Source organism: Cydia amplana, chromosome 3, assembly GCF_948474715.1.
Source record: "Cydia amplana chromosome 3, ilCydAmpl1.1, whole genome shotgun sequence".
Taxonomy (NCBI): domain Eukaryota; kingdom Metazoa; phylum Arthropoda; class Insecta; order Lepidoptera; family Tortricidae; genus Cydia; species Cydia amplana.
Genome location: NC_086071.1, coordinates 6,430,715 through 6,457,956, shown reverse-complemented (window position 1 = coordinate 6,457,956; position 27,242 = coordinate 6,430,715). Strand labels below are relative to the sequence as shown.

The 27,242-nt window shown below is 37.0% G+C and overlaps 2 protein-coding genes across 2 annotated transcripts; both read right to left on the bottom strand.

Annotated features, from left to right (window-relative positions):
• Positions 1-6: 6 nt before the first annotated feature.
• LOC134662439 (uncharacterized) lies at positions 7-25,266 on the bottom strand. Its single transcript, XM_063518665.1, has 9 exons — positions 25,137-25,266; positions 24,570-24,717; positions 17,744-17,849; positions 11,122-11,266; positions 10,426-10,518; positions 9,945-10,043; positions 9,649-9,863; positions 8,938-9,169; positions 7-17 (listed from the first exon to the last, which is right to left on the bottom strand). Exons 1-8 carry the CDS (start codon positions 25,233-25,235, stop codon positions 8,938-8,940), a joined length of 1,137 nt encoding a protein of 378 aa, XP_063374735.1. The 5' UTR covers positions 25,236-25,266; the 3' UTR covers positions 7-17.
• LOC134662432 (organic cation transporter protein-like) lies at positions 7,041-8,774 on the bottom strand. The gene has a single exon (XM_063518653.1). The coding sequence runs from the start codon at positions 8,669-8,671 to the stop codon at positions 7,052-7,054; it is 1,620 nt and encodes a 539-aa protein (XP_063374723.1). The 5' UTR covers positions 8,672-8,774; the 3' UTR covers positions 7,041-7,051.
• Positions 25,267-27,242: the final 1,976 nt, after the last annotated feature.

Below are 27,242 nucleotides of genomic sequence, written 5' to 3'. Positions count from 1 at the left end.
TCTCAACAGGTACTTATGTCAAATTCTTTAACAACTTTACGTTTTTTAAAAGGCCATGAAAACCTTACAAAACTATATTTTCGGACCTAAATTAAGGATAAATAAATAATATATGAATAGAAACGCAATTGACATTGTCAAAGAATGACAATAGAATAATAATTTTATTTCTTTTATCTCAGAAACAAAGTACTCCTAAATTAAATACCTACGCCTGTCACCTGTCACAGTAAGGCCACAGTGGGTTTGGTCACAGTCTTTACTGGACAAGACTAATTTCAAATCATAGCTCACCACTCATCTCTGGCTCACATTACATTCCTCAAGCCAAAAAGAATAGAGTCAAGCTGACCAAACCAGCTGATTGTATCCAGGAACTGTCACCGAGGTCAGCTTCTCCCGTTCCCTCTTGCCTGGAGATTGATTGATAGCATAGCTGCAATGCACTCTATGACGCCTTGGCGGTACTGCTTACAAACGCTACTCAGAGAGCCTACCGCGAACTACGTTCAACGTGTTGCCTCTCTGTCGCACTTGTAAATTCGTACGTACGTTCGGCCTTCTGTACTATGTAAAGCCCGATCAGAAATATATGATCATTGTCAAGAGGGCGCTGTTATTCCCATGTATGTGGTGACAGTTCAGTTTAGTATGAAAAATTTAGTTCCATTGAAATTCCGCAATATATCGCGTGATCATATATTACTGGTTAGGCTTTAACACCCTAGCTTGCTCTATTTGTCAAAGATGGCATGATCAAAGAATTCTCTTAAAATGCGATAGATGGCATGATTCAACCGTTCTCGGACATACGGTACGTATATTTAATTTATAATAGTGCCATCTACACAGTGGATAAAAAATAGGTACCTAGCTGCGATGCAGATTTCAACTACATAAGATAGGTTTGAAACTAGTTCGACATAGATCCAAAAGATGGCAGCATTGCGTAACGGTCGGTTTGTAGGGGAGGGCGATGGTACGAGGCACTTGGAGGCACGAATGTTTGTCCTCTGTCGGTAGACAAAGTGTAGGGTTATTATCGTTAGATGGCGTGGAATACTTCTATCTCGTGCATGCTGCATTTCTTGCTGTTTCATTACAGTAGGTGTGAATAGTAATTGCTTTAAAGTTCGGTTTCCTAAGTCGGCTGGTACAATGGCTAAAAGGGGAATTTTGAAAAAATACTCGTAATGGATTTATTTTATCAGTATCGTCAGTTTTAGATAGCTGTGAAGTCTCGGTACGCAATCACAAACGAACCTACCGAACCAGGCGGACTTTTTGTTTCGGCGGCCCAAATGTCTGAATGAAAGGGAGTTTGATTTTGGTCCGCTAACTAATGTAAGTATAAAAATGTTATGGGATGAGAGGCTTCTAAAGAACGCTTTATCGTTTAAAAAATAAACTCGGAATATGCCGCTAGTTACCAGTTTAAACTTTAGGTGGCAATTAATCAACAGCTTTTGTTTTCAAATATATCTCTAAATCACAGACTTGTCATTCTCGCGCTCGCGCTTGACAGACAGCAGAAGTGTGCGAAAGGGAAGCCATCACGTATATGAACATCGCATGAGTGCGAAAGAGTCAGACTACAAATGAGAAAACGTGACCATTTTTGAGTTTGACGACGGCCGCGGACGGCCAAGAGCGTATCACGGTAATTTTCAATTTGAAAAATATACACAAAATCGGCAGAAAACAATTTGATAAAGTAATACAATGAAGATAGTGTCTTGTAGTGTACCGGATTTCAGTGTCACAGGGCCAAATAAACCTAGCAAATACTCATTTCATAGGAATAATGATATTCCGAGCGAAATTTTCTTAACGATATTTTGTCAAATTAACAGCATAAAAACTGTAAGAAGCCGGTTTATACAGTTGATTATAAGTTTTTCTTCCTTTGTGTGCTAATATTTTATCATATTACTCGATAATTTAAAATATTTTGCAGTGTTATTTTATACATCATAATGTCGTAGAGTTTTAACGTTTAAAATAACACATTTGAAAAAGTAGTCGATAAAGCAATCAAACACCGACAGATTATTAATATGTTGTAATATGACATCACTATTTTTGATCTCACATAGACAATTTACACACTTGCATTTCATTTTTGGTCGCACTTTTGAAGATTGACAGTTGTTCTTGTCTATTCTAATTCTATGCTCTAAATATATGTAATGTACCTATGTCGAAATAAAATGCATGTCAGTTAGGCACCTACTGAAAGAAATGGCTAGAGGGTTATACTTAATTCTAATTTTTTGCAAGAAGTTTATACCGAATAGAATCTATTTAAACATCATACGATTTGATTAGATAAAAAGAACACGTACCTACAGTATCTATACAGTTGATTTAGTAGACGGATGTATAACTAAATTATTACTAGGTATGTCGATGTCTGTGCTCGGTGGTAAAGTCATAAAAGTACCTACCTATTTACGTTATCTTAGCAGGGAGTAGTAAATAAATCATGAGTGTTAACCTCCAGACAACGCCGTGTGGATCGTCATTATTATAATTGGTGACTGCTATTTCTATTTTATCCACGATTATCTATAGTCCGTCAACCAAATCTTGTCAGTAGCAATGTAAAGCAAACTAAAGTAGGGCAACACTCAAAGAGCAGTATTGCGCTAAGAATAGCAGCAATGTACATCGAACCAAAAGATTTTTTTTTTCCGCTGAGCGCGCCCTGCGTACGTCAATTCAAATTGTCACTCGCGGTTTATTGAAAAAATTTGAAACATGGACGGACAATTTAAAAGCGATGTTAAAACAATGTTAATCAAAATGATGAACAAATTTGAAGATATCAAAAACAACTCCCTATGGTAGTGCTTATATTCTCTTTGTTCCCTATCTATGTCTTCTATGTTTACTAAAATAAAATCATATCAAAATGCAGATAATTAGATAGTGCATATATTTGTTATTTACAATATAATATGCCACTTGTTAATGTAAATTAGTGTACTCTTCTGGATGAATATGACATACCTGTGTAATTTTTTTGATTGGTATATATTGTACAATAGGATTACATATTAAAAATAAAACAACTGATATTTGGGTGTTTATTTAATTTAAAGGTAAATAAGATAAGGGTCACTTTAGCTTACACTATAATTCAGGTCATTAATTGAAAAAATATAATGAAGTTACCAATGTTACCGGGTCACTTCAACCAAGCATAATACTCTGTAGTATTCTATTGCATCTTTGTAAATAGTCACAACTGATTGCTGAAAATATTAGACATGTGGGCCTATGGACGGTTTCCAGGACACAATTTATGGTCTTGTTGGATAGATTTAGGCATACGTTTTAATTTTATTTATGCCTTTTAACCCTAAAACAAAAAAACTGAACATAATCTTAAAAGTTCGAAAGAGTTCTTCCAGTATGTACTTGTCATAACCTCAATTTTTAGTAATGTTTACCATCAACGAGCATGATTGTACATTGTAGGCCCCTTAGCTTTGCTTATTCTTATTCAATGTATTGGTATTTAATGGTGACAGCAGAAATATCTCTTGAAACAGAAACGATTCAGAATGAAAACCAAATGAAAACAAATAAGGTGACGGCTGTCGTTCACGATACACATTCCACAGATAAAACACAGATGACACGCATTTTGGAATTATTCGAACACAGTGTTGCTAACCCGCGATTTTTCAAATTTGCCGCCTTTTACTACTGACAAGATTTGGTTGACGGACTTTATCTTCTATCTATATAAACGTGAAAGACCTGACTGACTGACTTAAATCAACGCACAGCCCATACCGCTGGGACTAGAAAGTCCAAATTTGGCAAGTAGGTTCCTTATAAGGTCTAGGGGCTCACTAGGAAAGGATTTTTCAAAATTCATCCCCTAAAGGGGTGAAATGGGGGTCCAAAGTTTGTATGGGGTTCAAGTTTTATTTTGACCTAGGAAATTTAAACTTCGTTAAAAGATATATTATTAAAATACAAGAAAACTGATTTCAGCGTTTTTGAAAATTCATCCCCTAAGGTGGTGAAAAAGGGGTAGAAAGTTTGTATGGAGATCGAAATTATTTTCGAGTGCGGGACTTGAAACTTTGTATATGGGCATATTATTAAAATACAAGAAAAGTGATTTCAGCGTTTTTAAAAATTCATGCCTTAACAGGGTTAAAACGGGGTTGAAAGATGGAATCCGTTACGAATTCTTTGAAACTTCTTATAAACGCGTAACATAAAATAAAAAAATATCATTAATTGAACATTACTAAAAATTCAACCCCTAAGGGGGTTAAAAAGGGGATGAAAGTTTGTCTTGGGGTTCAAATTTTATTGTAAGCTAGGAACTTGAAACTTCGTAAAAAGGTATTATAATAAAAAAGAACAAAACTGATTTCAGCGTTTTTGAAAATTCATCCCCCAAGGTGGTGAAAAAGGGGTTGAAAGTTTGTATGCACATCAAATATTTTTTTGAGTGCGGGACTTGAATCTTCGTATAAGGGCATATTATTAGAATACAAGAAAAGTTATTTCAGCGTTCTTGAAAATTCATCCCCTAAGGTAGTGAAAAAGGGGTTGAAAGTTTGTATGCACATCAAATATTTTTTTGAGTGCGGGACTTGAATTTTTGTATAAAAGTATATTATAAGAATACAAGAAAAGTAATTTCAGCGTTTTTAAAAATTCATCCCTTAAAAGGGTTAAATAGGGGTTGAAAGTTTGTATGGAGATCAAACATTTTTTTGAGTGCGGGACTTGAATTTATATATACAGGATGCTTCTTGTAACAGGAGCAATAAATTAAACTGTAGGCTGTACCTATTCCTTAAACTGACCAACATTTGTTCAGCAACTTTTGAAAATAACTTATGTTTTGATTTTTATTTTTTTATTTTTTTATTTATTTATTTATTTATTTATTACACTTTAAAGTTTATTCTAAGACGCAATGTATTGCAAATTTTGTTATGTTTAAAGCATGACAAGCAACGTCAAATACACTGATGTTAGCGTACATTGAAGGCAATATTTATTTTGTATGAAAAAGAAGAAGTCTAAAGGATTCATAATTTTTAAAAGTGGTTGAACAAATGTTGGTCAGTTTGAGGAGTACAGCCATTAGTTTAATTTATTGCTCCTGTTACAGGAAGCACCCTGTATAAATGCAAGTGTCCTGACTGACTGACTGATTCATCAACGCAGAGCCGAAACTACAAAAAATAGAAAGTTGAAATTTGCACACTAGGTTGGATTTATAAAGTGTACAAGAGATAAGAAGCGATTTTGAAAAATTAAACCCCTAAAGTGGTTAAAAAGGGGATGAAAGGTTGTATGGGGTACAAGTTTTATTTTAAGTTAGGAATTTGAAACTTTGTGAAAATGTATTGTATTAAAAAACAAGAAAACTAATTTCAGCGTTTTTGAAAATTCATCCTCCAAGGTGGTGAAAAAGGGGTTGAAAAATTGTATCGAGATCAAATATTTTTGTGAGTGTGGGACTTGAAACTTTGTATATGGGTATATTATTATAAGACAGGAAAAGTAATATCAGCGTTTTTGAAAATTCATCCCCTAACAGAATTAAAAAGGGGTTGGAAGTTTAAATCCATTACAAATGCTTAGAAACTTCTTAGAAAGGCATAATAGCCGATTAAAAAAAAAGTAATTGCAACGTTTTTGGAAATTCAACCACTAAGGAGGTTAAAAAGGGGATGAAAGTTCGTCTTGGGGTGCAAATTTTATTTAAAGTTAGGAACTTCAAACTTCGTAAATAGGTAGTTAAGTAGTAGGTTTTATTAAATAGAGGACATGAAAATCTTCTAAGGGGGTTGACAGGGATTAGGTATATCGAGAACAATTTTATTCATTTAGAGGCTTGAAACTACGTAGGTTGTGAAAGACAAGTCTCATGCGTTGTATAATATTAATAATTAACAAATGATTAACCGTCCTACTGCGATCTTTTGCTGCGTAATGTTCTAGAATATATAACCACCGATATATAAATCCACGCGTAGGAAGTCGCGGGCAACAGCTACTTTTATATAAAAGTTGTCTATGCATACTTATAACTTCGAAACTAAAATTACCTACACTTGTTTAACCGTTCACAATGTAAGAAGAAAAAAAAAATCAAGATCGGGACAGTTTTTAATTTTAAATTTTAACTACGGATTCATATAAAGAGGCCTTTCGGATTCTCATGTAGGTATCAATTTTCCGTGATCCGCTTAAGATGTCAGCCGTTCATTCCAATTTTGAACGCATGTTCTTATTAACGGGCTTTTCAGATCCTCGGATAATTTTTTGTCATGATCAAACCAATGAATAAAAATATGAAGAAATTAAAGATGGCAGTCCATTGTTGACCCCCGTATTGTATTAGAAGTCCTTCCGCACATCTTCTATCGATTTCAATCTCACTTAGACCAGTACTTATCACCTACCTACTGATATGTGATATGACTGATAATGCCACCTAAAACGCCCAGTTTCCCGCCGCGTAGCCATTACCCCTGACCAGACAACAGTCCACTTGCCCTACCTATGCACCTACGCTTCGATAAAACATACCTATCTAAGAACCACCGCCAGAAATCCTGTTTTTTTTACTTCTAAGAAAAAAAACGCAACCAAATCGGTTGTCCCGTTTAAGAGCTGCGGTGCCACAAATATGTATACACATTCATAGCAGTCAAACTTATATTAACACCCCTATTTTTGTATCGGAAGTTAAAAATAAATGGGATGGGATTTAGAATAAGTATATTGGCTTCAGTATCTCAGATTTTATGTACTGAATTCAAAATTGTATGTTCTATTATACGCACATGCAACCACTCATGCAACACTCTTTAAGTATCCGCTGCATTACTATTGATGCTGACTGAACCACACATTATTGAAAAGACAACAGAGGCGCCGTAGAGCATCACTTCTTTCCAAAATTAAAATTTCTCAAACTTTTTATTAACTAAAAATGTGTGGTTAAAAATTATTTTTATCTGAGCATTTAAAAAGATTTAAATTTTGTACATATATTATTCTTTTACGCAGATCCAACAAGCTCCGCGTCTTCTATGGTGTCTGGTAGTTTGGTTCCTAAGGTTTCCGGCTGCGAGAGAACCAACACCGCCGAGATGACCGCCATCGCGCCGAACAGCACCGACGGTATTCCCGACCAATACTCCATCAGAGGCGGTGTCAGTGGAGATATAATGGAACCTATGCGACCCATCATTGAAGAATACCCCAGGAACGAGTGTCGATGCCTCGTAGGATACAATTCAGAAGTATACAAATACAATGAAGTGAAGACGGCAGCTATACTAAATTTGCCAGTAAGGTATAAAGCTAGTGACAAACCATACATATTATTAGGGATAAAAGCAAATGAAATGCAACAAATGGCGCACGACATGTAACCCGTAAATAAAGTCACTTTTCTTCCTATTCTATCCAATACTAAAACTGCCATCCAATAGCCTGGAATTTCTACGGCTGCGGTCGAAACATAATTCATATACATATTTCCTGAGAGACTAACTGAGTTTATTGACAAACCATAGTAAATGAAAGTAGTAGTAATCCACCAAACCGGAGTAGTGCAACACCTTCGTAACATAACACGACTTTTAACGACTCGCATAAATAAAGGTGTTTTGGTATCACTCTTGTTTGCTTCTATTTTTCTTGGTATCGCTGTCAACAAGTATTCCATATCGGACACTAAAATAGTACGTCCATTGACACCAGCTACGTGATTAAGCGTGGCTCTAGCTTGTTCCTGTTTATTTTGGCTCAGCAACCAACGGTGACTTTCATGAACAATCCAGTGGTAAAACACTATAAGAAATACGGGGCAAAAGAGCACCAAGGTTAAATGTCGCCATTCCGTTACTACTGAAGCTACAAGGCCCACTATCATTTGACCCGCAGCAAATGCAGATGACATTGTAGCGCTTGTAAGAACACGGTACTTTGGCCCAACTAGTTCTGTCGCTAGAATGTAACTGGCGCTATATATCCCGCCGCCGGTTGCCGTCTGCAAAAATTGAAAAGCAACGTACATCGCATAGTTAACGGAAAATGCTCTTATCAGACCAGTCAGTGCTTCGTTAAATCCAAAAAATATTATAGACATTCGTCGACCCAAGTTGTCCGATATGTAACCGGCAATAATTAGAGCTACCATTCCTCCAACGCTATTGAACGTCCCAGCCAGAGCTCTTCGCCATTCTTGGCATTGTAAATTAAAATCATACACAACGGTGTTCGTTGTCTCGAACACGAAGCTGTCACAAGACTCGGTTCTATTTCTGTCAAACATGCTTACGGGACACTCATCACCCAGAGTAGTATTACTACTGTCTGTTATGTTTATATATCGGTTACATTCATCAAAGCCTGTGGCAGTTTCTGGTATTGCATTTGATATCCAGTCCGGTAGGTACTCTGGTTCTAATCCATCACATAGTGGCACGGCGCATCGATGTGGAAGCCTGGCTGCAGTAAAAATGTAATCTCCAGCCATAAACCCCGAACACGCCGCTGGTATTGCTAACAATAAGATACTAATGAACTGGTATTTGCCAAATTCTCCTACGACATTATTCAAAACAGTTTCAAAATCCAGTTTCGTTGCACCTTCACTGACACTTTCAGTCATCGTTGTAGCCGAAAAGTAAATTCCAATATTTTAAACTAAGTCTGTTTCGTTTTCTTAGTCTCCGAGATGCGCGAGTGCTTGAATAAATATGAGTGGCAACTATATAAACGTTATCTTGCTTATCGGCATTGTGCCAAGGTCGGAATAGCTGGTATGAATGACTTGAACGAATAGAACCGAATTTTGGTCAAAGGTTGTTGTTATATTTAGGAAACAGAAATTAGAAGGAACATCAAGTTTTAAACATTGCAGGTAGGTACATAAATTTATTCCATATCAGCCAACTGCGAAAGCCTTCTTCGGATGTGTTCTATTGGTGCTGATACATTAGAACTGGGGGAATTAATTGCCACCGCAGGAGACGCCATTCTTTGGAGTGATTCCAGGGTGAGCCTGGCTTCTAGCACGGCAGAGTCGAACATGCCAAGACTGCTCAGGTAAGGGGCTCGCTTATACTCTGGATGATCAATCATCCAGCGGCAATACTCTTTAACGCTCCTGCGAATTAACAAAAAGCAATTATTTATGCGTCCGAGGATTGCTTGAATGTTGTTTAAATGTACAAAGTAGATACTGGTATTATAATATTTTGAAGTGATAAGGAAACTACTAACTAACGTAACACAGTAGGTAGGTATTACCTTACGGTTTTTTCGTACAAGGATATAAATATGATCATTGTCAAGAGGGTGTTGTTGTTATTCTGATAGGGTGACAGTTCAGTATAAAGTATGAAAAAAATAGTTCCAGAGAAATTCCGCAACATGGCGCGTGATCATTAAAAACGTGTACTTAAACGTAACGCCCATGTCATCGAGGTTATCGAATTGATTGACAACTCAGAATCGATTCCGTATTTTTGATGCTATACTAAATTCAGGTAAATGCCCACGTAAATACCCCACTCACATATGTCACACTCATCCATGCCGAAGATCACCTCTGGAATTACCAGAGTGGAATAAAAACAGCCAAACCTGAGGTTAGTGATGCCTTCCCACACTGTTTTTAGTGAGACGAGGTCTTTAGGCACGTGGCGAGCTGACCGCCACATACTCTTGGTTTGATTATGAGGAGCGTGTATTTGCTCGCGGTGCGGGAGTGATCGGTTGAAGGCTTGCAAGATGTCAGGGCGACGCTCCGCTTTGATGTCCCTTGTCACTTCCCTCTCCAATACTGCATATTGCGATAGCTAAAAAGTTGTAAGTAAAATATACTATTTATCTGGTTATCAATTAATTGAAAATCGTTTACGGTATTAGCTATTGCTAACCTCGGGGTTCCCAGTTACTTCTGCAATTTTTTCCTCTACAGATGGCAACTCTTTTGGAATTACTTGAAGACTGCGAGCTACGTGCGTGTCAAATTCAATCTGAAAATACTCCTTAATCAGCTACTTAATTCGTAAAATAATTAGGCACGTAAAGGGAGAGTAGAGGGGATGGCTTCTCCAACGTAGTAGAATATTGACACTATAGAAAATATTTTTTTACAATTTAGTAGGTACCTTTTCAATTTAGTGATTGACTTTTTCGTTTTTTTTTTACTATTATAAGATTTAGACAAAACACATTCCATGCAACATTTTATAAGCTTTAAACTCTAGAAGATTTAAGACGAACTTTAATAATTACAAGTAGACAAGTAGGTTCAAGAGTTAATACATAATTACAATTAATTGATTACCAATAAGAAACATACTTAATTTTAATTTAATTCATTAATTCATTAAATTAAAATTAAATAATTATTACCTGAAAGAGTTCCTTTATAGCCTTCGGTTTAAACAGTTGCGATTGTTGGTTTCCTCCCAATTGTGTCATATACTCACAAAACTCATGCACAATCTGAAAAACAGCAATGGTAGCCTTTTTATATGCAAAGAAGGACGTTACCGCAATATTTTACAACCTTGCCAAAATTAGTAAGGTATGTTGATTTTCTTTGGCCCACTTCTACGAAACAAATTTTCATTAACAAGTAGGTAATAGTTATTTTCGATACAAGTGCGAAAAAGAGGAAATTCGAAACGAGTGGCGATAAATTAAAACACGACCGAAGGGAGTGTTTTAAATCGACATGAGTTGCGAATTACCTATTCGCACGTGTATCGAACAACGTTTTACAGTACCTATGGCACTTTAAAGTTTCGACATATGCACGAAAAGTGCTATTTTACGCACTAGTGCGGAAAAGTAGCCCCATATGTACTGTAAACCTCTTTTTATGCCCATAGATACGAATATGTGTGTGAAGTGAGCAATGATTTGCTTAATTAGGTACACAAGTAACAACAAATTACTAAAATATATGTGCGGAAGTGTAAATGCCCAATATAAGTAATCCAATATGAAGCAATTAGCTCAAAGAAAACAAAATAACAAATAGCGGGAAAAGTTGCCAAACATGGTAAAATTGCAAATAAATACAATGTGGGTGTCAAATTTTACCCGGTCTGTGAGGTCATCGGCTTTCCGGACGAGGGTTTTTTCTTCCTCCCGCTCCGGTTGAAGGTAGTGCGTCGGCCATGTCACTTGCTCTCGTTCGGGCTTTTTTAAAAGTTCCCAGTGAACATTTACTCCGTCTTGGGTAACTCTGTTGGTAAACTTCTGACTTCGTAATTAACTGTGTATTTCAACTAAAACCTACCATAACATCAACATAAATTACAATATCTCTTATCCTCCCTTATTCTAAAGAAAGTTTCTAAGAAAAGATAATAATTATCAGCAAGTAATATTATCGTCTCTTAGAAATAATTAGGGCGAGCGAAGCGAGCCCTATCACTATTCGACAAACTATGCATTCTTGTGGTACACTTTACGGAAAAACTACTGCACTGTTAGGTTTGAGATTTAACATAGTAATTTAAATTCATGTCTAGATGTGTTATCAAACTTAAAAATATCATTTTATAAACCTAAAAAAATTAAATAATGTAATAACACTTTGTATTACTACTAGCGCCATCTGTTGGCAAAATAATGAATTAACATTCGTGCTAATGTTAATTATTTATTTCTCTAACAGATGGCGTTAGTAGTAAAAAAATAAATAAATATTGGACGTCGTTATACAAATTGACTAAGCCCCAGAAAAGCTCAATAAGGCTTGTGTTGTGGGTACTCGGACCACGATATCTATGTGGTGTTTTCAATTTCAATAATGTCGATGGCGCTTACGCCATTAACAACGATGAATACAAAAGAGGGTTAAAATTTTGGATTCAGACCCACCTCGCTTCGCTTGGTTTGATTCCCAATTTAGCAATAAGTTTCTGTGAATACCTACTAGAACAATCAATCTTGCTGTATATTCACTGCGGAGGTCAATTTACTCGTATGTTTTGTGACGCTGCACGCTGATGAACTGATCAGTCATGTTGTGTTAGCAAACGTAGATCGGGTATTTTCAGTTCGAGAAACAGTTTTGGCGCCATTCATTTATTACGTAAGATGATTTTGGGGCTGAGGGGGTCGAACATATCTTATTTTTTCACATTTTTTCTTACTAGGGGGAGGGAGGGGGTTTTTATACTTCTTACGTAAGTAAGATCACAAAGATGCGATTTTTTTTAATTTCTACGAAATTAAGACGTTTAAAATAATAATAATACTTCCACACTCTATGCTATCAAACACGGTGCAGAGTTAACTTAAACGAGCTCAAGTACCTTTGTCCTGTACAAACGTACGTACAAATAAACATACATAAAAATATTTTTTAAATAATAAACACTAAAACAAACCAAACGTGTACTCATTTTTTCCTTTAGATTCTTACGTAATATATGGTAATATAGGGCGAGAGGGGGCGGGGGTCAGCCTATTCTTATGATTTCTTACATATAGGGAAGGGGGTCAAAAACTGGTAAAAATTGTCTTACGTAATTAATGAATCGCGCCTTTAGTGTTACTATTGCTTGGAACTGCTAAAATTATAAATTATAAATAAAGATCATATTACTAGCAAAAAGCAGAGCTTTGTAAGGGCTCGCGGAGTTTTTCTACCTAAACGTACCGGACCTCGACTTTGATCCAATCCGATGCTTGTTTCATGTTCGATCGAGTGGGTACGTAATAAGTCCGTTAAGAACGCAGCTATAAGTGAGAGCAAGAAAGAAATGTACTAACCGGACCCCGGTTGCTGTCCGGTACGCCTGTCTGTCACAGCTTTTACTTTGTCCATTAAAAACGTGTCCAGACGACAAAATCATATTGCCAATATCATCCACACGTAATATACAATTTCATAAGTGCTTATTACATCCTACACGGTCGCCCAGTACTTTACTTTTTGTAAGGAAGACAACTGGCTTTCCTACATAACGTTGGGTCAGCGAACTCAGCGAGCCAATGTCCTTGAATTTAATTTTTGCGTCCACACCACACAATTGAGCGAAAAACTATCCCGTCTGGATACCTACTGGCCACCAGGTACACTGTTCCACTAGGTACAGCCAGGGTTAAGCATCAGCTCTATCTTGGGTACTAATCTCCTAAGTGCTCATCAAGACGAGTCGGATGACCAAAACAGCGTGTGCCTACGTTGCACCTAACCTGAGTTCCAATAAGCACAGCCCGGATTCAGCATCAGCTTTATCTTGGGTACTACTCTCCAGCATCAGCTTTATCTTGGGTACTACTCTCCTAAGTGCTCATCGAGACGAGTCGGATGATCAAAACAGCGTGTGCCTATGTTGCAACAAACCTGATTTCCACTAGGTATTGCCAGGGTTCAGCATCAGCTCTATCTTGGGTACTGCTCTCCCAAGTGCTCATCATGATGAGTCGCATGTCCAAAACAGCGTGTGTCTACATTGCAATTAACCTGAGTTCCAATAAGCACAGCCCGGGTTCAGCATCAGCTTTATCTTGGGTACTACTCTCCTAAGTGCCCATCGAGACGAGTCGGATGACCAAAACAGCGTGTGCCTATGTTGCAACAAACCTGAGTTCCACTAGGTATTGCCAGGGTTCAGCATCAGCTCTATCTTGGGTACTGCTCTCCCAAGTGCTCATCATGATGAGTCGGATGTCCAAAACAGCGTGTGTCTACGTTGCACCTAACCTAAGTTCCAATAAGCACAGCCCGGGTTCAGCATCAGCTCTATCTTGGGTACTGCTCTCCCAAGTGCTCATCATGATGAGTCGGATGTTCAAAACAGAGTGTGTCTATGTTGCATCAAACCTGAGTTCCACTAGGTACAGCCAAGGTTCAGCATCAGCTCTATCTTGGGTATTGCTCTTCCAAGTGCTTATAAAGACGTGTCGATTGACTAAGACAGCGTGTGCCTGTGTTGCAACAAACCTGAGTTCCACTAGGTATTGCCAGGGTTCAGCATCAGCTCTATCTTGGGTACTGCTCTCCCAAGTGCTCATCATGATGAGTCGGATGTCCAAAACAGCGTGTGTCTACGTTGCACCTAACCTGAGTTCCAATAAGCACAGCCCGGGTTCAGCATCAGCTCTATCTTGGGTACTGCTCTCCCAAGTGCTCATCATGATGAGTCGGATGTTCAAAACAGTGTGTCTATGTTGCATCAAACCTGAGTTCCACTAGGTACAGCCAAGGTTCAGCATCAGCTCTATCTTGGGTATTGCTCTTCCAAGTGCTTATAAAGACGTGTCGATTGACTAAGACAGCGTGTGCCTGTGTTACACCAAACCTGAGTTCCACTAAGTACAGCCAAGGTTCAGCATCAGCTCTATCTTGGGTACTACTTTCCTAAGTACTCATCAAGACGAGTCGCATGACCAAAACAGCGTGTGCTGTTGTATAAAACCCGAGCTCCACTAGGTACTGTCAGGGTTCAGCATCAGCTATCTTGGGTACTTAAGCGGTCTACCCAGTGATCACATGACGAGTCGGATATCCAAAACAGAGTGTGTCTATCTATATATGTTGCAGTTACATACAAGTTGCAGTCGTGTACGTATCGGCCCTAGGTCACTGAAGTTTGTAATATGACTTTATTTATAATTTTAGCAGTTCCAAGCAATAGTAACACTAAAAGCGCCAGTCATTAATTACGTAAGAAAATTTTGCCAGTTTCTGACCCTCTCCCTCCCCTAGAAATAATAAGAATAAGCTGACCCCCTCCCCCCTCCCGCCCCTATATTACCATATATTACGTAAAAATCTAAAGGAAAAAATGAGTAGGTACACGTGTGGTTTGTTTTAGTGTTTATTTTTCAATAAAATATTTTATGAATGTTTATTTGTACGTACGTTTGTAGAGGACAAAGGTACTTATTTTGAGCTCGTTTAAGCTAACTCTGCACCGTGTTTGATAGCATAGAGTGTAGAATTATTATTATTATTTGTTATTATTTTACACGTCATAATTTCATAGAAATTATAAAAAATCGCATCTTTGTTATCATCTTACTTATGTAAGAACTATGAAAACCCCTCCCTCCCCCGAGTAAGAAAAAAATGAAAAAATAAGATATGTTCGACGCCCCTTCACCTCAAAATCGTCTTACGTAATAAATGAATGGCGCCAAAACTGTTTCTCGAACTGAAAATACCCGATTTAAGTTAGCTAACACAACATGACTGATCAGTTCATGAGCGTCACACATACGAGTGAATTGACCTCCGCAGTATATTCACAGCAAGATTAATTATTCTAGTAGGTATTCACAGAAACTTAATTGCTAAATTGGGAATCAAACCAAGCGAAGCGAGGTGGGTCTGAATCCAAAATGTTAACCCACTTTTGTATTCATCGTTGTTAATGGCGTAAGCGCCATCGACATTATTGAAATTGAAAACACCACATAGGTATCGTTGTTTGAGTACCCACAACCCACAATTGAGCTTTTCTGGGGCTTAGTCGATTTGTATAAGAATGTCCAATATTTATTTATTTATTAATTTACTACTAACGCCATCTGATTTTATTAACATTAGCACGAATGTTAACTCATTATTTTGCCAACAGATGGCGCTAGTAGTAATACAAAGTTTTATTACTTTATTTTATTTTTTTAAGTTTATAAGATGATATTTTTATGTTTGATAACACATCTAGACATGAATTTAAATTATTATGTTAAATCTCAAACCTAATAGTGCAGTAGTTTTTCCGTAAAGTGTACCACAAGAATGCATAGTTTGTCGAATAGTAATAGGGCTCGCTTCGCTCGCCTTAATAATACAAACTTCAGCGACTTAGGGCCGACACATGACTGCAACTTGTATGGGAACTACACGCCGACTGCACGCCAATTGCAACGTCGGCGTGCAGTTCAACAAAATGACCCAGAACCCTGGCAGTTCCTAGTGGAACTCAGGTTTGGTGCAACACAGGCACATGCTGTCTTAATAAATCGACACGTCTTGATGAGCACTTATAGAGCTGATGCTGAACCTTCGCTGAACCTAGTGAAACTCAGGTTTGATGCAACATAGACACACGCTGTTTTGGACTGGACATCCGACTCGTCATGATGAGCGATTGGGAGAGCAGTACCCAAGATAGAGCTGATGCTGAACCCCGGCAGTACCTAGTGGAACTCAGGTTTGTTGCAACATAGGCACACGCTGTTTTAGTCATCCGACTCGTATCGATGAGCATTTAGGAGAGTAGTACCCAAGATAAAGCTGATGCTCAACCCTGGCTGTACTTATTGCAACTCAGGTTTGATGCAACAAAGACACACGCTGTTTTAGACATCCGACTCGTCATGATGAGCACTTGGGAGAGCAGTACCCAAGATAGAGCTGATGCTGAACCCTGGCAGTACCTAGTGGAACTCAGGTTTGTTGCACTTAGGAGATTAGTACCCAAGATAGGTTTGGTGCAACATAGGCACACGCTGTTTTGGTCATCTGAAACGTCTTAATGAGCACTTAAAAGAGCAGTACCCAAGATAGAGCTGATGCTGAACCCTGGCTGTACCTAGTGGAACTGTGTGTGTGTGTGTGTTTATGTACGGAGCAGCGTGATTACCGCCAGTAGGTGTCCAGACGGGATAGTTTTTCGCTCAACTGTGTGGTATGGACGCAAAAATTAAATTCAAGGACATTGGCTCGCTGACCCAACATTATGTAGGAAAGCCAGTTGGCTTCCTTACAAAAAGTACTGGGCGACCGTGTAGGATGTAATAAGCGCCTATGAAATTGTATATTATATGTGGATGATATTGGCAATTTGATTTTGTCGTCTGGACACGTTTTTAATGGACAAAGAAAAAGCTGTAAGTGCTGTAACAGACAGGCGTACCAGACAGCAACCGGGGTCCGGTTAGTATATTTCTTTCTTGCTCTCACTTATAGCTGCTTTCTTAACGGACCCACTCGATCGATCATGGAACAAGCCTCGGACTGGATCAAAATCGCGGTCCAGGTAGGAAAACTCCGCGAGCCCTTACAAAGCTCTGCTTTTTGCTAGTATGTAGTTTAATATGTGACATAAATGACTTAGGCGCAACTAGAACGCTTACTTTATATTGTAAGAAGAAGGAAAAAGCTGTCTACGATATTAAAACAAGAAAAAACTACGCTCAAGAGCTATGAAAACGGGTCAGTTTGTTTAGGAATGTCCTTTCATTGCTCAGTGAGTGAATTTATGTGCACGTTCTTAAGGTAGGCATATTATACATATGTAGTCTGATGAAGAAAATGTTGATAATTATAAGAGTGCTTAAATTGACGTTAATTAGTGATACGTGTAAAGATACGCCAACGTCTGCTTTCTTTAGTTTCCAATAATCACAGAATTTTTACTGTCTTGGCCAGACTTGATACGATAGAATGAATGATTTTTTGCGTTCATGATAATTCAGGCTACAGTAGCAGGTACACATTTACATATCACAAAATAGGTAACCTTAACAGGTTACAATTTAGATTGGTTAATGAAAGTTAGTAAGTACTCAGCCCAGGGTGCCTAGCCAAGGTGATAAATCGCTACGACAACGAAACGCTTTGTGTATCTCTATCACTCTTTCATATTAGTGCGACAATAACAGTTACGTACGGAGCGTAAACGATTGGCATGTTGGCTACGCGCCCTCAGTAGTGTAAGTCTATAAGATTTGCGCTACGCGCTGTGCACATTACCTGGGAGAAACTTCTACTTCAGTGTCGGAGTCAATTTCTCTATCTATACGAATGGTTTTTCTCAAATATAAAACTGGTTCCTTCACGATCCTACTATGACGCTTCTCTAAAATAAAAATAAAAACATGAGGTCAGCTGAAATCTATACTAGGTATCAGTGGCGGCGCGTCAAACATATCCATAGGAAAGCCGGGGCTAATTTGGCTTACATATTTCTTTTACAACTCTTCTCAAACGTCCAAAAACAGACAACCCGGTGGGAATCGGCTTTTATGGACGCGCCGCCAATTATAGATCAATTCACCAAAGCTAATTTAAGCTAGCACGAATGAATAAAATGAGTTAGTGATATTTGCGGGGGAAGGGCACGTCAAACGTATGGCTTATTTGTACGTAACGTAGAAATAGCCATGTTAGACAATGAGTATGACCATTAGGCGAGGTTTTTGACAGAGGGCCGGGCTCTTAGAGGCGAATCCGGTTTTTAAATGCTCTAAGTTTCTCACTGACGCCATGAACCGCGGAAATTGCACAGAAACAGCTCAATTTCGTGCTCATCGCATGAAAATGGTATTAATAAAGTAAGTAAATAAAATGAAAACTCCATGATAGTAAAAATCTTTGTAACGAACCGTGAAATTAACTTTTTTCTTAATTGGTTGCAGGAGGTCTTTGGAGGTTTATTATAAATACTGGAAGGCACTTTAGTTTGTCAATACATTATTTATTATTTAATTTATAAACTTTATAAACACAACATTACATGACGGCGTTTGGAAGTAGAGTAATTGACATTCTCAAGTTTGAATTAAACATCATTCAAACTTGAGCTTCTGTATTCAAATTAAATGTGTCAAGCCAGTGTCGATTGCATATACACCCTCTACATACCAACACACCCCCTCAATCGACTCTGCTTGAAGCATTAATTTACAGCGCTATTCTTTAGTTAAGACAATATTCCAATAAATAATTTCATATAAGTACAATAACCAGAAAAAACATAACACATCCTGTATATTTCCCTCATATTACATCACCCTGTATATTTCCAACATATTACATCACCCTGTATATTTCCCACATATTACATACATGTAATCCCCATTCAACAAATACATTACAGTAAATTCTCATTCAACAAGATAAGTACTCAAATATTCCTCCACTCGATACGTCACCACAAATTATCTATAATAAACGTTTTATTCTTCCACTCTTTAATAAATCCTTTATTCTCCTGCTCGACTCATCAACAATAATCCTCTTCTATATTTCCTTTATACTCCCACTCGATTCTTCCATACTAATCATATTATATAAAATAAAACCTTTATTCACCGACTCAACTCTTCAACATCACTAATAATCTATACCTAATAACAATTCTAATACCAATTATAAAATATTAAAATACAGACTTAGAAACAAAAAACTCAAGGATATTTATCAGGAACGATGTAAAATGTACCTATTAAAGGGAATTTTACTCTTCTTCTTTTTTTGGTGGATGAGGTTAAATAATGATTCAGTTACACTTTCTACACTTACACCCCCTTAAGTGAATCATTATTAAGCACCCCCTCAATATTGAATACACTTTGTTTCTAGAATCCTTGATCCTCAAGTTTTCTTTCAATAAGTATATATTTCTGTATTATAATATAAAAGTTTACACACCCTATAAAAAACTTACATACTACGATATAATATAAAAGAAAACCCCGACATTTATTCGAAATAATTATTAACGTTCACTTTAGCCCGCACTTATACTACATTGTCTACACTCAATAGCTCACATTATCACTAAAACACTAATCTTCGTTGACATTTTTCAAATTTTACAGCTGGTAAACTTTTCGTTAGTATATCAGCCAGCTGTGATCCAGTTGGACAGTATTTTACTGTAATCTGATTCTCGTCGATTTTCTCCTTTAGATAATAGTATTTTACGTCTATATGTTTGCTTCTTTTTCCCATGATTCCTTTCTTCATAAGCCAAATCGCAGACTGATTATCCACTCTCATCTCAACTTCGAGTTTTTCTTTGGTTATCTCATAGATCAGATCCCTTACGAACAGTAGTTCCTTACAACATTCTGCTGCTGCTATAAATTCTGCTTCTGTACTGCTTAATGCGACTACTGATTGTTTTCTTGAGCTCCATGCCACTGGTCCACCATTCAGCCAAATCACAAAACCAGAAGTGCTGCGTCTAGTGTCTGGATCTCCCGCAAAATCCGAATCACAATAACCCCTGAGAACTTTATCATCTTTACTAAAGTGAATCCCTTTTTCTGCTGAACCTTTAAGGAATCGCAAAATTGTTTTAGCATTGTTTAAATCATTTAAATTTGGAGAATTTTGATGCCTCGAACAATAACCTACGTGAAAACTAATGTCTGGTCGCGTTTTATTCGAGAGATATAACAATGACCCTATCATCTCGCGGTAAAGCTCATGAGACTTTGTATCAACTTTAACAGATGGATGTTCTTCTATCATAATTGTTGGGCATTTACATTCTTTTGCATTTTCAAGATTAAATTTTTTAATGATTTTCTCACTATATGTCTTCTGAAAAATTTTAATCCCCTTCTTATCTTGCTTTATATCCAAACCTATATAATTAGTTACTTCATCTAAAATTCTTAGTTCGAAGGATTTTTGAATTGTATCTATTATATGCAATAGATCTTCTTCTCTTTCTCCGAGTACTAATCCGTCATCGACATATACTGCAAGGATAATTTTCCTTTCACCTTCCATGACAAAGATGCATTGATCAAGTTTCATTTGTTTAAAACCCATCTTTGTTAAGAACTCTGTAAACTTGATATTCCACATTAGTGGAGCTTGTTTTAAACCATACAAGCTCTTGTTTAGTTTGCATACTTTGCCTTCTTTGTCATTGTAGCCTTTAGGCACCTTCATATATATACATTCCTTCAAGTCTCCATGTAAAAAGGCCGTTTTCACATCAAACTGCTTCATCTTTAGACCTTTCGCTGCCGCAATTGATAATAGAATTCTTAAAGAAGTAGTATTGACTACCGGACTATATGTCTCATCATAATCTATTTTGTACTTTTGTTGAAAGCCCCTTGCAACTAGTCTGGCTTTATACCTACCATCAGACTTGACAGTAAAAATCCACTTGCTAGTAACTAATTTCCTTCCTTTTGCTTCTTGTTCATCCACAAATGACCACGTCTTATTTTCTTCAAGTGATTTAATTTCTTCTTCTATAGCTTGTTTCCATTTGTCCTTTTCTTTTGATTCTATTGCTTCCTCGTAGGTCAACATCGATGCTTCAGTGTCATAATTCATTAAATAATCTTTATATCTATCGGGTAGTCTACGTTCTCTGGCAGGCTGAACTCTTCTATTTTCATTATTATCACTATCATTATTTCGATTACGATTACTTTCAACTCGATTTTCAACTAGTTCAGTATCAACAGGTTCTTCATTTCCATCATAGTATTCTTCATTACTTTCTTCTTCTTCTACTTCTCGGTTTGTTTCACTTTCATTTATTTCAACTTCATTTGTTTCATTGTTATTTGTTTCATTGCCATTTGTTTCGAATTCATTTGTTTCTACTTCATTTGTTTCATCTTCATTTGTTCCACCTTCAATTGTTCCACCTTCAATTGTTTCACCTTCAATTGTTTCACCTTCATTTGTTTCGTCTTCATTTGTTTCGTCTTCACTTGTTTCACTACTCAATCTTCTCAAATGAATATCGCCTTCTCGAACACTCTCCATATTTCTACTACTCATTCTTTTTCTTAACATTTCACCTTCTCGACCTTCATTATTGTTGACTCTACCACCTTGATTTTCTTCCTGTCTATTAACTTCTTTATTTCGTGTTGTGCCTTCCCTAACCGTCTCTTCATTCTCTTCGAATATCTTCCAAAGACCTCTAATGCTTTCATCATTTTCTTCATTTAGATATATACCTTGCTCGTCTTCATTTATTCTTACATCCCTGGCTCTTACAATGGTTTTCGTTTCATCCACCCATATTTTGTAACCATTTCTGATATAGCCAATCAGAATTCCTTTATTACATCTAACTTCTAACTTTCGTACACCTGAGTTTATTTTATAATAGGCTGTTGAACCAAATCTTCTTATATGCGATACATTTGGTTTGAAGCCAAACCACATCTCAGCTGGAGTTTTGTCTTTACCTTCGGTGGGGCTTCTATTTATTAGGAAGCTGGCAGTTGTAAGTGCTTCGCCCCATAGATAGTTTGGAACACGGCCATCGAATATTAATGCTCTAGTTCTTTCTAACAGGGTTCTATTCAGTCTCTCCGCTTTTCCATTCAGTTGCGGCGTGTAGGGTATTGTTAGATCTAGAATTATTCCTTTAGAGTTGCACCAAGACATTAGATTATTGTTCGAGTATTCGCGTCCATTATCGCATCTTATTTTTTTCACTTTTGAATTGAAATGATTTTCCGCTAAAGTCACAAACTGTTTTATTTTGTCAAAGGCTTCACTTTTAAAAGTAATTAAATAAACGACACAAAAATGTGTAAAGTCATCTAGGAAAGTAATAAAATATTTTTTGTTATCCCAAGTGGGAGTTTCTATTGGACCGCAAACATCCGTATGAATTATTTCCAAAGGGAATTTAGCTTGAATTCTATTGTTTTTGAAAGGTTTTCTAGTCATTTTCGCTTTGACACATATTTCGCAAAAATGTTCTTGATTTGCCCCCCCAATTTTAATACCGTTTACCAATTTAGCTAGACGCGGCACATCCGATACGTGACCGAGCCGGCGATGCCAGATATCGACATTCTCGGAGAACAATACCTCTCGAACGATATTTGCAGAAAATTCTGTTTCATAGAGACCGTTTCTAGTTTTATAACCAGTAAGAATAATATTATTATGTTTCTTTACAGATACCTTATTTCCAGCGAAGAGTACAGATGCACCGTGATCAGTGATTGAACTTACAGATATCAGGTTTCTAGAAATTGCAGGAACATATAGTACATCTTCCAGTTCAAAACCATTTGTGTTGACTGTACCTATTGCTTGAGCGACGAGGTTCTCTGCATTGGCACATCTTATATCTACATTTATATTTTCTGTGGAATTTATGATATCATTATTGTAAAACATGTGGGAAGAAGCACCTGAATCAATTATAGCTCTAGTACTAGTCGTGTGTTTTATTTGTTCACTCACCAGGCTGAACGTACGGCAAAACCTTTCAATGTGTCCCTTCCTATTACATTTCCTGCATATTTTTGTAGAAAAACATTCACTGGAAGTGTGTCCACTTTTATTGCAAATGGTGCACTTTTTATTAAAGCAGAATCTCGCAATATGACCTGGTTGATTACAGTTAAAGCACTTCTTTTCATTACTTTTCATGGCCTCTTCTGTTTGTGGAAGTATTTCTGAAGGACTACTATCAAATAGCTTAAGTTCTTTTTGAATACGTTCAATGAGAGTATGTATGGTTTGATCAGATTTTGGAATTACCTCCCATACAGTTCCAAAGAAATTTAAATTAGCTGGTAAGATTGTTAAAATCTTTTGTATAAGCATGTCATCATTTATTTTATTTGTGGTAGACTGTAGTTCGAAACACATATTTTGAAGTTTGCTAATATCCTGAAGTATATCTCCGCTGAATTTATAGTTGTAGAATTCAATTACCTTTAGGTGGCTGTCTTTTTCCACTTTGTAATTAAAGACAACATCTAACTTATCAAAGATATCCTTTGTAGTTGAGCAATTAATAACATAATGTAAGATATTCTCATCTATTGATTTTAAAATAAAATATTTAGCCTTTGCGGCTTTACCTTTATCTTCGCTGTCTTCTCCAACTCCCTTGGCGTCCAGAAATAATTTTGCTAATTTACGCCACGTAGGATAGGAGGAATTTAAATTCAATTTATTTAGGCAGTCCGAATTCTCCATCATTTAAAATTACGTACGGTTTACTGAAACGTCAGTCTGGTTGCTAGCCTTATTTTGTAAACAACTCCGTTGCTAGGCTTATCTTCTGAAATATTTGTGTACGAAAGCTGAATCGTTTTATCTGAAACACTAAAATCACTTATTTTACTTTATCTTGTGGGCTCCATAACCTCTTAATTGGTTGCAGGAGGTCTTTGGAGGTTTATTATAAATACTGGAAGGCACTTTAGTTTGTCAATACATTATTTATTATTTAATTTATAAACTTTATAAACACAACATTACATGACGGCGTTTGGAAGTAGAGTAATTGACATTCTCAAGTTTGAATTAAACATCATTCAAACTTGAGCTTCTGTATTCAAATTAAATGTGTCAAGCCAGTGTCGATTGCATATACACCCTCTACATACCAACATTTTTGTATCGACCTTTATAAATCTCAAACATTGACCACTGCAGTTTAGACGACGGTTTCACTCACTTGAATTTTTAGTCGCTATTGGCGACAATGTTTCGGGCCCTTCGGGGCAGTGCACGAGTTGCAGTCGCCGCGAGCACTCGAGCCTGAAGAAGGACCCCCGAAGGGCCCGAAACATGTCGCCAATAGTGACTAAAAATTCAAGTGAGTGAAACCGTTGTCGTCTAAACAGTTTAAAATATGTCTCACGAAAGTTTAATATCGATTATTGACCACTGCAATATATTTTACATGCAGCCCTTTAAGCTAATTTAACAGTTTCACTCACGTATTTGTTATTTCTATTACCTACGTAACAAAAGGTGTACAATTTCATCGACTAAATCTATAAATTTTTCATTTATGCGACTAAAATCGATACCGGCCTCTTAAAAACCCTACCTTCTATCGGATCCTCGATTTCTTCTGTGGCATATTTTTTTTTCAGTGGCAAGTCCAATGTGCTGCAAACTTTGCGATATAGTTTCTCGGGCAATACTTCAGCCAAATAGGTGCTCTCGGCGTCTTGATTTTGATTTTGCTCTTCTTCCTATAGATAAGTGTAAATAAATGAAAATGAATAAAATAGATATTACCTATAGGATAATCTTACACCCCACAGTAAGCTCAATAAGGCTTGTGTAATGTGGTTACCTACACGAAGATATAATACGTATCTACATAGTAAACATCCAACACAGGAATAATTATTCGTTGTAAACACTCAAAATACCCTTCACGGGATTCGAACCCAGGACCTGCTGCCTTATAGGCAGGGTCACTAAAATACGTATCGACTAGCTAGGCTATTACTCACCTACTTTAAATAAAAAATGGCAAGAGTGTAATATCATTAAATTAACATCGAATTCGTGTAAAGTGAAAAACGATACAAGTTCTAGAACTTGTATGAAACTTTTAATGTTTTTCATTTGAGCCAAAGTATTATTTAAGTACCTACGTACTTACTTGGAAAGGCGTATCCAATTTATCAAAAACATTTCCCCAATATTTTCTGTTGGCTTGAATCGCTTCAGTGGTTTCGTATTTGGATGGTTTAATTATCATTATCTTACGAGACTTATGTGGATTCTTATTGGGTGACATTTTCTAAGCAAAACACGGTTGTAAATACATGGCCACATAGATTTCAATCGGTCACATTGTAACGTCACGCTGTTTCAGGGACTCATTCCGAATGGCAGTGAGGCTAATGTAAAGCAGCCCGGCAGTACCTACTGCGCTTTTCCGCATAGCTTTTAATACATGAAGAAATGACATGTGCGTTAATGAATGAATGAATGAATGAGTTTATTTCAGGCAAGTCCCATAGTATGTTAGTAACAAGATAAATACTTAAAATTAGTGTTAGTGCACAACATAAATAAAATTTAACGCAAATAAAAACTTAAAAACCTATAACCTGCCTACGTGGAGCGCGAGACATGGAGCTGCGTCCATCGACGCATCAGCGCGGAGTCCCAGCGGTCCGCGAACGCGCTCAGGATCCCGTTGGTGCTGCAGCGAACTCGGGCTAACAGGGAGGCGCACCGCTTAATGGGCTCGCTGGCGTTGGCTTAATTAATGTCTGTTTTCTGACAATTTTTGTTTAATTCTAATGGTTAGTTGAAATATATGTGATTTATTTACTTACTTCGTGCCATCTGGCGGTCTAGTAAGAGTTGTGTTCCCGCGCGCGACTCCATACTTGAAGTCGCGCAAGATACATGGAGTCGCGTTGCGCCTCCGTCGCGCGCGAGAACTCAACTCATGCTATACCGTCTGTTGTGACTCAGGGAGTTTAATTTTGTGCCATTTCGAACCTTGTCACAGTGTCATTAAATAGAAAATGCGCTAGGTAAAGTATCTCATATTGTCATATATTACTGTGACTCCTTTAGGTCAATTAGAACTTTTATTCCGAAATCAAAATGATGTTATTTTGTTATCATTCGCTCGTTAATTTTACTCGTACTACGAGTACATGTAGCGAATGGTAACAAATTCACTTAAATGGGAATGTAAGTTCAAATTGGCCTCAAGGTACGAAGTGGCATAGAAATCAAAATATTTGACCGCACCTTCTCATATATACCTAAAATAAATACCTACCTATGTATTTTAGTAATTCCCAAAAATGTTACTAAATAAGTTGTCTTTTGATTGAGTCTTGATTGAGAGGCTTACCATATTCACCATATACCTGCATTACTACCTACACATAAAATATTGATGCACATAATACTTTCTAAAGTAAGTAGGTATTACATGTCTAAATATTCTTAGATCTGCGTGTTGAAACGTAGCGTTGCTATGGAAACGTGGTAACATGATAATTGTTCAAAACGAAATATATTTTGCTCCAGCTAATTTTCATTCCTTAGGTTAGGTTAGTGATCAGTAGGTAGTTTATTAACTTTACAATCAACCTTATTGGCATTGTCTCTGCCTAAATTCGGGCATTATTTATAATCGTAAAACAACTAATAAGTCGGTACGTAAATTATAATTTTGCGTCATAAGCAAAAAATATTGTAGGTCATCTTTTTACTATCTTTTGTTTGTTTTTTACTTATATTATTTATACATATTTATCTTCGTTGAGTCCTCACAAGACTATTAGGTATTGATGAGCTTACCTACTGAGAGAACAGGTTTTCATGTGTAAAGATTGTCCAATTATATTTTTCCAAGCAACACACTCAACACACACAACGCATAAAGTCAATGAAACTTGGTTGTATCTAGTTAGACTAACAGACCAGCCCTAGTAGCACGGTCGCATTTTTATCGTTTGTCACCATGCCGGTCACGTTCTAACAAGTATGTAAGTGCGAAAGTGACGGGCATAGTGATAGTCGATAAAAATGGAACCGTGCTGAGCCCGCTGTAAACGAACTTTTCAAGGCATTTATCTCTTCTATACCTACCTGCATATATATCTCAAAAAGGAGTTTATGTTAATGTTATGTCACTAGTGAGGTATTTAATATTGAAAGCAATGTTTATGGATTTTTCTACATTAAACAAATAACCAAGAACCTCGTCGGCGCTACGTTTGTAACAGGTTTTGTC